The following is a 14,643-nucleotide window of genomic DNA, read 5'->3' as shown; positions in this document are numbered from 1 at the left end:
ACATTAACCTGTTTAACTTTCAGTCAGTTCTTTAAAATATCAAACATTTCCTGATGACTCCCAGATCTAAGACTGCTTATATTTCTCTAACTTAAAAGCTTGTTTCCTTCACTTGCAAATAAACTGTGGTGAATGAATCAGCACTATTTGGGCCTGGGAAAAGTGTATCGCAGCCACAATCTGTGTGCAGTCTTTCTACAGGTTAGCTCAATTTTGGATGTTGAACGAGATCAAATGCTGAATCTCGTTGATTTGGCTAAAACTACACAGCTCTAGCCTTTTATTTAGCCCTCCATTAAGTTTTAATCTTTAAAGCTGTATTTGTTTCATAAATCATCTTTTATTCTCAGATGTGTAGAAGTCAGGCAACAACCATTAACTTATTTTACTCAACATCTACTGAGCATCCACTTGTTAGGCGCTGAGGGCAAAAGAGTGAAAAGAAAAGTTGTGCCTGTTGTTCATGAAGAGCCACATTATAAATTGAGACACAGACATGCAAATTATGAGAAGTTAGAATATAATGGGTTAAATTCTGTAATAGAGGTTAAACTATTGAGAACACAAAGGAATGAATAAGTGAATGATGTTTTATTCTTTCAAGCAGAGCTGGATTTATAACTTAACCTTTAAGTGTAAGAGCTACAGGAATTTTATGCTGAATCATCAGTAGTGTCCTGGGACATAATCAACACCAGGTGTCTTTCCTTTTAATGCCATTGATAGCCTTCCCATCTTATACTTATTGCTGGTGATTCTTGTTCACTGAGCTCCATGCACTTTCATTTTCATGATGTGTGTATACACATGTTCACATTATTAAGAAGGCTACTAGTCATAGACACGGATGACTACCTTACAATAATTGTGAAGTATCCTATCTAAATGAGCCATTTCATTCTAGAGTTTCATTCATTTGAGTTTTTCATATGAGTTCATATGAGTTTTAGGTGTACAGCATAGTGGATGATTTCAACAACTCTATGCTATGCTCATCACAAGTATAGCTGTCTTCTGTCACCATACAACACTATTACTATATTCTTGACTATGTTATCTATACTATACCTTTCATCCCCATGACTTATTCATCCCATAACTGGAATCCTGTACCTCCCACTCCCTTTTACCCATTTTGTCCATCTCCTCACCCCCCTCTCCCCTGGCAACCACAAGTTTGTTCTCTGTATATGAGTCTATTTCTGCTTATTGTTTGTTCATTTGTCTTGTTTTTAAGATTCAGTATATAAGTGAAATTATATGGTATTTGTTTTCTCCACCTGGCTTATTTCACTTATCATCATATCTTTGAGTTCCACCCATGTTGTTGCAAATGGCAGGATCTCATTCTTTTTTATGGCTGATTGATATTCCATTGTGTATAATGTACCACATCTTCCTTATCTATTGATGGACAATTGAGTTACTTCCTTATCTAGGCTATTGTAAATAATGCTGCAGTAAACATAGGAATGCATATATCTTTTTTGAATTAGTGTTTTCATTTTCTTTGGATACATACCCAGTAGTGGATTACTGGATCATATGGTAATCTATTTTTAATTTTTTAAGAAACCTTCAAACTGGTTTTCACAGTGGCTGCACCAATTTAGATTCCCACCAATAGTGCACAAGTGTTCCTTATTCTCCACATCCTTGCCAACACACGCGCGTGTGTGTGTTATTCTAGCCATTCTGACAGTGATATTTAATTGTGGTTTTGATTTTGTATTTCCCTGATGATAAGTGATGTTGAACATCTTTTCATGTGGCTGGTAGCCATCTGTATGTCTTCCTTGGGAAAATGTCTATTCAGAATATCTAAGAATAAACTTAACCAAGGAGGTGAAAGACTTGTACCTATATCATGAAAACTATAAAACATTGATGAACGAAAATGAAGACAATACAAGCAAATGTAAAGAAATTCCATGACCATGGATTGGAAGAACCAATATTGTTAAAATGTCCATAGTACCCAAAGCAATCTATAGATTCAGTGCAATCCCTATCAATCTACCAATAGTATTTTTCACACAACTAGGACAAGTAATCCTAAAATATTTATGGAACCCCAAAAGATCCTGCAATCTTAAGAAAGAAGAACAAAATGGAAGTGTCACAATCTTAGATATCAAACTAAAGTACAAAGCTACTATAATCAAAACAGTATGGTACTGGCACAAAAATAGACACACAGATCAATGGAACAGAATAGAAAGCCAAAATAAATCCATGCTTTTATGGTCAATTAATCTATAACAAAGAATTATAAGACAGGAAAAACCAGACCACTGTCTTATACCATGCATAAAAAATAAACTCAACATGGAATAAGACCTAAATGTGAGACATGAAACTCCTAGACGAGAACATAAGTAATCTCTTTGACATTGGCCTTAACAACATTGTTCTATATATATGTCCTCAGGTAAGGGGAACAAAAGCAAAAATAAACTATTGGGATTACACCAAAATAAAAAACTTTTGCACAGTTAAAGAAATCGTTAACAAAATGAAAAGGTAGCCTACTGAATGGGAAAAGATATTTGCAAATGATACACCTGGTAAGGCATTAATATACAAAATATATAAAGAATTCATACAACTTAATGCAAAAATAAATAATTCTGTTGAAAAGTAGAATTAGGATCCTTAATATTTTTGAAGCCATGGCCTCCTATGAGAATCTTCTTAAAATTACAGCCTCTTTATTTTTATTTATTTTTAATGTTTATTTATTTTTGAGAGAGAGAGAGTACAAGCGGGAGAGGGGCAGAGAGAGAGGGAGACAGAATGTGAAGCAGGCTCCAGGCTCTGAGATGTCAGCACAGAGCCCTGTGTGGGGTTCAAACTCCCAAACCATGAGATCATGATCTGAGCTGAAGTCGTATGCTTAACACTTAACTGACTGAGCCACCCAGGCACCCCAGAGTCTCTTTAAATAAACAGGTACACACAGACTAATTTTGTGTAATATTGAGTGGTTATAAAGCCCTCATGTCTATGATGGGCTCAAGTCCAGTAACTCTAGCACTAGAAAAACATCTCAGTTCATCGCATTTCCAAATCTGACCCTGTGAAACATCTAAGGATCAAGGCTGACAATTTCTACCATTCAGGTTCACCTGGTCTCTTCAGTCCTAGATACTTCAAGCTCCATATGTTGTTTTCCAGGATCCCAATCTTGGTATCACCCACTTGGGCAGTGTCCCAAGGCTAATCTGAGCTCCTGTAACAGTTTTGACTGGGCACAATGAATAGAAGAGATAAAATTCTTTCCAAAAACCTGAGTAGATCAAATATTCCAGATGAGTGCTGTCTAATGGAAATACAATGCAAGCCACCAAATCAAGCCACACTGTAATTTTTAATTTTGAGAAGTCACATTGAGAAAAGTAAAATGAAACAGTTCAAATCAATTTTAATAGCATAATCTATTTAAATGAATGCATCCAATATATTCCAACATGTAATCAATATACAAAAGTAACAAGATATCTTATATTCCTTCTTTTGTACTGAGTCTTTGAAATCTGGTATGTATTTTACACTTAGAGCACATCTCAGTTTGGACTAGCTACATTTCAATAACTCAGTAGCTACGAGTGTGTAGTGGCTTTCATACTGGACAGGAAGGTATTAAGCCCAGAATAAATGTCAATCTTTCTGTATACCCGGCTTTGTTATAGCAGTGATCAGTTTTTTACCTTTTTAAGAATACTTTCTCCCATAACTATCTGCGAAGAAACGAACAGTTTATTTTCTTCTATTGTACTGCATCTCACGTGGGAAGAGATGCAAGTCATGCCCCCTGAAACCATGTTGTGCAGTGGCCCTGATCAGGAGGAAGCTGCATCTTGTCAATCCTGTTCTCTAAAGGGCCAATGCATTTGGTACGACTTCCAAAACAGCTTTAAAAATAAAATAACCAAAACAGATCTTTGTAGCCACATCCAAAATCAAACTAATTCATACTAGCAACCTCTCTAAAAATTGCTTCAGGCTGACTACACCAGGGTTGATCAGCATTAAAAGACGAGTTTATACTGTAGGTAAATTGATGCATTCCTGGCCAGGAAACAACCACAGCATATATTAAGCCAGGAATGATGGTTATAGAGAAAGATATTTAAAGCAAATCATTATTTAAAAAAAAAAAAAAAGAGGGAGTGGGAATCTTCCTTCCTCAACCTCTTCATCGCTCATAAAATATTGCTATCTTATTCAGGTACTATAGGACATTTAACTGAATAATCTTGAAGACCAAATGTCAAAATTATAGCTCATATATAAGCTAGAGTATACATATACATATATATGTAGCTGTTTTACAGACACATCTTCAGCATGATTCCCCAGTTAAGCTATTTCTTGTATGCATTTCATTTTTGGAATAATTTTCTTGCCATTAAATTAAAAAAAAATCCTCCAAACTATTCTAGCCACCATTTTTTTTTTACCTGATAAAATATTCGTTGTGTTTTTAAATGGCATCATTTGGGACAGACAAATCATACTTTGAGGAAAGGGCACATTGTTAAGTTTGTTAAAAGCTATAATGGACATCTTGAATCTTTTCTTAGGGTTAAAAAAAATCTCTCTGCTAGCAGTTAATAAATGTTAATAAGATTTTTTTCAAAATAGTGGCTACAGTATTGCAGTGTTAATTGCATTACTCAGTGAAAAAAATGCAGTGAGTCATATTTTATAGTTGTTACTTATGCAATTTGGAGAACTTTTCAGGCCCTTGATAAAGAATGAGGGGACTCCAGACCTGATAAAATGAGTCTAGAAAGACCATTTCCTTTCTTTAATAGGGTTTAGAAAATTTGCAATTAAGAATAGACTAAAACAACTTGAAATTGTGTTATGAATTCATACTCTTTTCAGACTCAATAGGACCTCAACAAGATCAGTAATTTCAATTGTTCCCAACCTTCACAAAACTGAGGATCCCTTTTGCTCTTCCTTTTTACCAGCTTTTCTCTACCACATGAACCTAGTGTTTAAGGGGGAAAAATGTGCTTTTCTACTAAGTATAAATAAAATGTATTTCCCTATTTTATTAGTGAAACACATATGTAATTACTAAACAGCTTCTGTTCAGTGTAAAACAACTTGTGTTACCATGATGGATCAAAGTAATTCCAGAAAAAGACAGTTATGTGATATTTAAGTTAGCCTCCTCCACAGATGGACCAAATAAAAACAGAAATTTTAACTACATTAAGAAGCCAAAGCAAGTTGGTAGGCTCTCCAGGATTAGATGTCCATGTTTATTAACTGCAGATTGATAAGTGTGCTCATGGCTCATGGCTCAAAAGTGCCTGATTCCTTTGTAAATAAAAGCCAACTGATAATTTAAAAACAACAAAGGTGAAGTACTAAATGCTTGAGTTGAAGGTTTTTCACACCTCTCCCTGGAATATCCTTCACCTCTTCTGTCAATTAAATCCTTTCATAATCATCAAATGTTTTTGAGTTTTGTACATGAGAATGTATATTGCTTTCTTCTACAAGAGGGAGCCTAATTGACTAAGGATCCAAGCTGCTGCACTATGAAGTTTCTCCCTGTGTTTGCACTGAGGCTGTGCCTACTGTGGGCTGCTTCTCACCAGTAACTGAGTGAGGTAGGATAGTAATGCAGTCTTGTTCCTGGGAAACAGGGGAATGCTTTGGCTCAAGGACTCATAAATGGTTTTACTGAACCTTCCCACCAACTTTCCTTACCTTTCCTTCACTCAGCATCAGATGTATGTCACAGCCAAATGACTCTCCCAGATTTCAGCTTCCTCCCAGTTCCCTTTCATGCAGGCATTTCTCTTAATAAACTTGTACATTTAATCCTGTCTTCGCACCTGTTTCTCAGAAGACCTGGACTAATACATTAACTCAGATCATTTTTTTTCAGTTTCTCAAACTGTATATGTATATAATACTCTGCAAAAGAAAGCAAAGAAAATGGCCCTTTATAATTTGGCCTCACCTCATTACCCTGGCTGCTTCTACCATCTCTAGGCTCCAGATATACCCAGCTCACTACAAGTACCCAGGACCCTGCAATTTGAAAATGCTATCCCCTTGCCTAAAATGACTTCCTCTCTAGTTTATACGGCAATATTTACAAGACCACTTGTGAGTCATCTCCTTTGATTAGCCTTCCCTGACATCTATAAACAGAATTCAGAGAGTGTCCTCCTCTTGCATCCATACTTGACTTAGCTTGCATGATCTTGGCACTTTTGAAGACAGGCCGGTTGTTTTTTTTAGAATGTCTTGCAGTATAGATTCATCCAGTGTTTCTTCATTATTGGATATATAACCATTATTATACCCGTTGTGTATTTTTGGCCAGACTGTCTCACTGTAGTCTCTTCATTATATTTTATCAGTTGCACATTATGGCTATTTGTTCCATTACTAGTGTTCATTTTGACCACTTTATCAAGACCAGGTTTATCTACTTTTTGTTCCATCTGTAACTAACAAGTACTTTGTAAGAGTATTCTTTGAAACCATGTAAAATTTTCATTCCTTGTCTCATTTTCACCTACCTGTTTTAGTATCCACTGAAATTTCTTGCCTGGGCTAATTATTACTATGCCTTTTGCCAAATGGTAATTTTCTAAAAACCATTATTCCTTCTACATTTCATTGAAGGCTTTCCACTCTATGGAGGAACTTTCTCTTCTATCCATCTATTTAGTCATTCATTTATTTATATCAGTGGAGTACTAGTTAAATCAATGAGTTACAGTTTGTTATATCATTCTTTAAAGGCTCCAATTGTCCTTTATTTGGCCAGTTAGAGCCCCCTCAAGTTTACTTCTGTGTTCTTTTGACATGCCCCTATCCTTCTTTGAGCATTTCCTTACTTTCTGTTACCAAAGATGATTCAGGTTCATCGTGTTCTTTTCCAGCCCCAGACCTGGATTTAGTCATTTCTTCAAAGAGCCCTGGTTCATTTAGCATTTGACACCAAGAGCATGAGGTATTCGTTACTACTAAGATGCCACTGCTCCCAAGCCTTTCCAGCAGATAGCTAGGAACTAACCACATGTTTACATCTATATTTATTTCTTTATCTGTAATGGAAACTTAGCTCACTCTGGTACATCCAATTCCAACCCAATGGCAGCTGCATTTATTCTAGCTTTATCTTTTTCTGTATTTGTAGCTTTTTATCCAATAGTGAGAAGCCTGACTCTTATTGTTCTTGATGTATTTATTTATTTGCTCAATCTCCCTGGAGGTAGCCAATTTTCTGATACTGCTGGGCCACCACCCTCTTTGCAAATACACCTGCCCCATGCTATGTTTGGCTTCTTCTGCATAGGCCCTCAGCCTTCCTTGTCAGACTCAACTCATGGCTATTGAACAACAGAAAGAAAAATGCTAATAAATATTTTTTTTTGAAAAAAGGAAAGAAACAAAGGGGAAGGGGAGAGGGAGAGATATAGCTGCTAGTGTTTTTTATACTTTTTTTCTCTTTTAAAAAGGGAACAGCTTTAGGCGTAGAGCCTTCTATAAGGAATAGTATCTATCTAGAAGTTAATAACACAATTTTTGTTTTAATTGTGAATGTATTTAAGTTACCCGGTCTATTTCTTTTGTTTAAATATATTTTTAATTAAGGAAAAAGTTACATACTTTAATCAGCACAGTTCTTAGGCATATATTTCAATGCTTTAACATATATATATATATATATATATATATATATATATATATATATATATATAATCACATTGAGATGTAGAATACTTAGATCTCCCTAGAAGATCCCAGTCAATTTCCATCCCCTGTAGGCATTGAGTTTTGTGATTTATATCAGGATTGGTTTTGCTTCTTTGTAAATATTTTTAAGTAAAGTGTTGATGAAAAAAAAATATATAAATGATAAAGATTATAAAAGGAGTAGGGAGGGGATAGCACAGAAGGTGTTGTAGCCACAATGGTTTGTTTCATGGACATCTTGCAGAGTTTTTCTCTTGCCCTTAGAAATGTTTCTCTGCTACACTGAAGATAGCCACCAATATTAGGCTAATGGATACAAGCTCTAACCTTCCCTCTCTACTCCCTTCATATGTACTCATTTTTCCAAGTATTTACTATATACCTACTGTGTGCTCCAGGAGCTAAAGACAAATAAGGGGCAATGCCTGCATTCAAAATAGAGATGATCACCATAACCTGGTCCAAGGAATTGTTTACAAATATGGCCACAAATTTGTCATATACTCTGGGTCTGGAGTTCTTTCTTGTCCAGCAAGAAAGCGGGACGCAGGATTAAAAATATGACAGATTTTTCTTCTCCTAATGTCCAGGAGAAGACAAGAGCCCTGATTAAGGGTACTTGCTCCGTTTTTATTAGGATCAGAAGGCTTACAAACATGGTGATGGAAGTGCACAAAGAGGCAATGAAACAATATTAACTCATGGGCGTGAGGGAAAGGGGTTTTTGAAGGTATATGATGTTAAGGGTTTGGGTTAATACAAAACAAAATCCTGACTCCTGGTGGAAGTTTGTTTACAGCAGACGTGAGGCACCACCTGTGTTTACCTAAACTGGTCTAGGGGGACAAGAAAGACAGAGCATGCTACCTAAGGGTCAAAAAGGCACCTTTCTTTTGTTAATTAGCTCCGCTTTGGGCAACTTTGCCCCGCAGATGTATATAACCCTATTAACCTGTTCACCTAATTTGGTCCTTCCTTCCTGTGGAAGCAGCTTTCTGCTATACTACTAAAGGGGGGGGGAGGGGTGTTTCTGCCCTGAATACCTAACCTTATTTACCTTGTATACCTTTGTTCTATATTGGGGCATTTGCCCTGCCTTATCTATACTGGGGCCTTTGCCCCACCCTCTCTATACCTACTTACCTAACCTAGTTTACCCAAACTTGGACGTGAACATCCTATGGCTTTCTAATTCTTTATGCCTTGTTAACCCATCAGTGCAGGCTCAGGGAATTCCTAAGCTTATTCCCCACACAAATTATTGTTTCTAATTTATGGATTATGGCCAAAATTCACAAATATACAGATGTGCAAATTGACCATTTCAGAGGCACTGGAAAGAAATGAGAAAAACAAGGGAAGAGCAAAGAGGGTAGATTTCCTATTTAACAATTTGTATGTGGTTTTTAATAAATAAAAGTAGTTTTATTATAGAATTACAGCTGGCATTAAAAAAATAAAAGGGCCACCCATAATCTACAATTTAAGCCTATTAAACACTGAATCAACCCAAGTTTGCTGGAACAATTGCCCCTTTCATGGTAAAATCCATCTAGAAAGAAATTACTTGGTTTGAAGATTTTTGGAGAAAAGCCTGGTCTTTCTAAATGGTGATCACTCCTTTTGCTCTACATGTTTTTGCCTTTATATCTTTTTATTGTTCAGCATCTGACCCAAGTTGGGGAATTCCTTTTGTACATCAGTTAGCACACTGATAAAAGTATAAATATAGAACACAAAGTGATGTTGTCAAACAATCAACAGGTATTCATTCACTGCCTGGGCACTGTCCCTAAGGAGCTTTGCTCTATTTAAGAAAATAAATCACAATTCAAATTTTTAACTTAAATTTTGAGACGTAGGAATTATAAACCTCCTTATATACATTCCCTACCCTAACTATTAAAATAGGCCATTGGTAACCAAGCAACTCTTATTTACAAAGATTACCCACTCTCCCATATCCTACCTGAATTTGAGAAGTTTAGCCAACCTGGAAAATGCAATGAGCTCCATTAATTTCTCCTTACAGACAGTGTGGCAGTAGCAGAAGAAATCTCTCTTACTTGTTAAACCTAATGGAATTTGAAGCAGACTACTTAAAGTATGAATTCAGAAACAATCATTCATCAACACAAATAAATAAGCAACATGAACGTTTCAAGTCCTTTGCCCCACTTCTCTATGAGAGTATCTGCCTTACTAGCAAGTCAGTGTGATGATATGTGTGTGTGAGAGAGCATTTCATAAACCATGGCCTACAGTCCAGGTGTAAGGGAGTATATAGTCTTCATCAGTCTACACAGGTTGCTAAGCCATAGTATGACAGTGTGTGTCCTTGCATTTGAATATCATTAAGTATAAACTTAAGGCAGTTTAATATGACAGAGCAGTATTACCCAGTCACATATCATGTTTCAGTTAGGCATAACAGGAAATTTATAACTAAGCAAAATCATCATAGGCAGGACTTAGAGGTCTTCAATGAAGATGGCTAACGATTAAGAAATCTCTTAAGCCAAAACTTGAGAGGGACTAAGTTTTATAAGCTCTGCTGGAAGGTTCATTTCACCTGGAGCCATGAAGCTAGTCACTTATTCTCTCGGCTTTGATTTCCCTCAAAAGGATTTCATGGTTGTAAGAATGAAAATGGCTCTGTAGATGAAAATTGAGAGTCAGTGTATATGGTATAGATAATGTAATTTTTGTGATGTAATTTATTATTCTCTCTACATTAGGTCTACTTCCTTTCTTTGCAAATTGAGCTTGAGAATCTGAACTCTTAGAGATGTCCCCAGACCCAGCCTGCACTTCTTCACAGCACAGGTGAGAAATGCTGACTGACCTTTCTGCTGGGAGGACAGAATGTTTAGGTAAAAATGGCTGACCAATGAACCAGCCTACATGGCTCTCTCACTTTGGTGCTCTCACAGGAACATAATGGGTGAGGTGAGAATATGGAGAATGGGATATCAGAGTAGCAAAGAAATGGCTATCCCCTTTCCCACTCTAATCTGTAGATTTATTGTGCAATGCCAAACTAGAAAAGAGAGGAACCTAAATTTGAGGATAGATGTTGTTTTAGATTGATTTTAATATTTGAAAATAACAGTTTTATTAATATCCAGAAGTGGCCAAAAAAGTTAACAAATTGGCCTAAGAGGACAGAGAAGAAAAATCTTGTAGAATGGTTTGAGGGCAGCAGTGGAAATAAAAAATAAAACTGATTAAACTCCATCTTCCTTAGATAGCTTATCCAACAAACAAAATAAGAAAGGTCAGGGCAGTAAACATTGCTACTCACACAGAGACATAGAGCTTAAGGAAAATCAGTGAGTGGCACTATAATTGGGTGCATTTTTTTCTATTTGACAAAACTTATTTTAAAATCAGTATTGAACTTCTAACTTTTAACCCCTTCATGTATATTGTATGTCAACGTATGCTGCCAACTAAAGGGTATTAGGAACCACAATGGAAGAGAGTAGGAGGCATGAATAGGAATTGGGTGTGATCTTGGGGTTGAACACAGATTTTACAATCATTTATACAGAAGTAGTTGAGAGGTCTTTGTCTGCCTATCCCCAAACCTGTTTTCCGTTATCAACTTTGGATGGAAGTATTCATATAATTTCATCCCTCATTCACTGTTTTAAAGTTGTCTCTTGTCTCTCATTTTATTAGGCATTGCCTTTGAGTTTAGTACATCTTCTGTCTAAGGCACTGGTCACTTTTTATAGTGATTCAAAAGGAATCAACCAGCAAAGTAAGGAAGTTGTCTCTCTTAAAAATTCTTATTTTTAAATAGATTTTTTAATTTTCTAGGCCCCATCAATACAAAGGCCTGGAAACAAAAATTATATTTGAAGAATTTTATTTATGCAGCAATTTGGAACTATTTTGTAGGTTAATAGTAGCTCTCCAAGGCTAGGCTTCCTTGTCTTTGGAGGAAAGCCACCATTCAGTTGGTTAAATTTTATTGGTAGAAAAGATATTAATCCTTAACTGGTTTGTGGAAAGATCAAACAAATATATATATTTGCTTATATATATTATATATTATATATGTGTATATATATATACAATGTGGCCTCCAGCACCTACTGCCACCATGATTTAGATTCTCCCTACCTTCAAAACTTTATCTCATAATACCTTTTTCCTTCACTCACTACCCTCCTAGCACACTAACTGCCTTTCTCTTCCTCAAAAACACCAAGCTGTTTCCCACCTCAAGGCCTTTGCATGTATTCTTCTCTCTACTTGTAATTTTATACTTACAGCTCTTTGCTCCTTCTCACCTTTCAGGACCCAGCTCATATGTCACCGTCTTAGTGAGGTCTTTCCCTGCCTTCTATCTAAAGTTGCCTCTGTGGATTTTTGGTATCTCATAACCATGCTTATATGTCTCTCTCATAACACTTTTTACAATCTGTAATTATTTTGCTTATGTGTGTATTTACTTTGTTGTTTTCTGTCTCCTTCCACTGGATTCCACGCTCTTTGAAAAACCTTGTCAATATTATTTACTGCAGAGCCCAAGATAGCTAATAGTGTCTGACTTGCAGTAGACACTCAATAAATGCTTGTTGAATGAATAACCTGAGCCCTTTGTATATGAAAGTCTATTTAAAAATTTAAATAATGAAAAAGTAAAAAAATGTATATATATAAAGTTTCTGCTCTTTCTCATAAGAAATTACTTGGGCATATTTATGAAGTCTTAAAGAAGAGGTAGGAGAAAGCTCTCTCTACAGGAAAGGTTTGAAAGGCCAGGGTTTGTTTAGAAGGAAAGCCAAACCAGGAGCTCTGGCTGGGTGGACAATGGCCTGGCATCTTCTGACTCCAAAAGTGGCTTCTGTCAAAGCAGTGGCATAAGTTCTATTTTGGCAGAACATTTTCAGACCAGCTGAACCATGCCAAATCAAAGGCCTGGGAACAAAAATATCATTTGAATGATGTCATTTTGTAGAGCAATCTGGAATGATTTCACAGGTTAGTACCAGTTTCTCTAGGTATTTAGAGCTAACCCACCTTCAAATTAATCAGAGACCCAGATGGTATCCTGGCTGAACCAAGGTGTTCTCCTGAGTAGAAGAGGCATCACCTGGCATGTTTGTGGCTGACACAGGCCCAGGTGTGCTGGCCTCAGGGCTCATTTCTTGAAGAGATTGGGCACATTCAGCTCCATACTTGAGCCTGACACCATGGATGTGTCCAGAACCTCACGGGTGCTAATAACATCCTGGTTCACTGCACACAGAACATTTCTCTTTTCATTTCCTGCTCCTAATAGGCAAAACTTTTGCTTTTAACTTTGGAAGGAGTGTGTCACTTGTAGGACAGGTAGCATAAACTGAAGGGCTACAGACTTTGGATTTACACGTGGTTCTCTGGTTACCTCTTACAAAGTCTAGGGTCTTGGCAAAATTACTTAACCTGAATGAGCTTCAGTTTCCTTTTCCATAAATGGAGAATATATAACCAAATAGAATATCTTGGGGAATTCCATGAGACTGTGTGTGTGTGCATGTGTTTGACACATAAATATTCCCTTCCCTTCTCATCTCTTTTTTCTTTCCCACCTAGTTTACATATAAAAGAAAGTTTCTCTCTGGTTACCAGGAGAAACAACACTGGATAGTAGCCTTAGATTTACATCTCAGGATTTCCTGTCTGGCTATACAGACTCTCTGGACCTTCATTACTTTATCTTTCAAATAATCACAGTAATACTTCTACTTCATAAGAGCATTGTGAGGATTACATGAATTTATGTGCCTGATTCATGGTAAGTAGTCAATAAATACCAATCAGCTCGGTTATCAGCCTCTACCTTTACTGACTACCCTAGAATGACTGAGAGGTTTAATGAAAGAAAACCACAAATTAGGACTAAGTGGTTTAATCACCTGACCTAGTCCAAAGAAATCTTCATTTTATTAGGCATTGCCTTTGAGTTTAGTACATCTTCTGTCTAAGGCACTGGTCACTTTTTATAGTGATTCAAAAGGAATCAACCAGCAAAGAAAGGAAGAATAATATACATATGTCAGGTATAATAGGTAGATTTTTTGTTCTGTGACCTTATCTCTTTCTGGTTTTACACCCATGAATATGTTGTTACATGACAGAATTACACAAATGTAATTAAAGTTACTAATCAGTGGATTTTAAGACAGGGAGATTACATGATCCCTTTAAAGCAGAAGAGGAAATCTGAGATATTCAAAATACAAGGAGGATGCTATGTGCTTTTGTTGGCTTGAAAATAAAAGGGACCATGTGTCAAGGCAATGAGAACATCAACCCACCTTGGAACAACCACAAGTAACTGAATTCTGTCAACAACCAGTTAGCCTGGATATGAATCTTGGGCTGCAAAAGGCTGAGAACTGATTTTAGCCTTGTGAGACCCTAAACAATCATGTCATATTATACTTCCTACTGAAACTGTAAGGGTAATAAAAGGTGTTGTTTTAAGCCACTAAGTTTGTGGTAATTTGTTACAGAATCAGTAAAAAGCACTACACCAGGCTTGCAACTTTGACTGAAGCATAAAGTATAAAAATGAAAAATTAATTAGGGAAGAAGTGCCTCATGCTAAAAGCAGTACTTTGGATCTGAAATAGAAATAGAAAGTACACGTAGAATCTCAGAGATCTAAATTTTGAAACTTCAGGTAATCTTTCCTACTGCCTCCCCTGGATTCCTTCAGCACCATTATGTGGTTTCATTGTAGTACTTTTTGGTGTCTTGTGATTACCTATTTATGTGACTATCTCTGCAAAATAGTAGTGTCTTTAAGGGAAGGAACTATGTGATTTACCTTCGTATCTCCCAAACTTAGCATAGAACCTGACATTGTGGAGACACGTGAGATGTGTTTGTTAGATGAAATAA

The 14,643-nt window shown here is 36.4% G+C and overlaps 1 protein-coding gene across 1 annotated transcript in view; it reads left to right on the top strand.

Annotated features, from left to right (window-relative positions):
- The window catches only part of METTL15 (methyltransferase 15, mitochondrial 12S rRNA N4-cytidine), a 212,112-nt gene extending 201,516 nt beyond the window's left edge, over positions 1–10,596 (top strand). The window contains exon 9 of the mRNA XM_078433341.2: positions 10,479–10,596. Within this exon, the coding sequence (XP_078289467.1) occupies positions 10,479–10,504 (26 nt within the window). The 3' untranslated portion in view covers positions 10,505–10,596. The remainder of the gene's footprint in view (positions 1–10,478) is intronic.
- Positions 10,597–14,643: the final 4,047 nt, after the last annotated feature.

This window comes from Panthera onca, chromosome D1, assembly GCF_046562875.1.
Source record: "Panthera onca isolate mPanOnc1 chromosome D1, mPanOnc1 haplotype 2, whole genome shotgun sequence".
NCBI classification, from domain to species: Eukaryota; Metazoa; Chordata; class Mammalia; order Carnivora; family Felidae; genus Panthera; species Panthera onca.
Note: the sequence above shows the minus strand (reverse complement) of the source record. Positions and strands in the feature narration are given on the sequence as shown.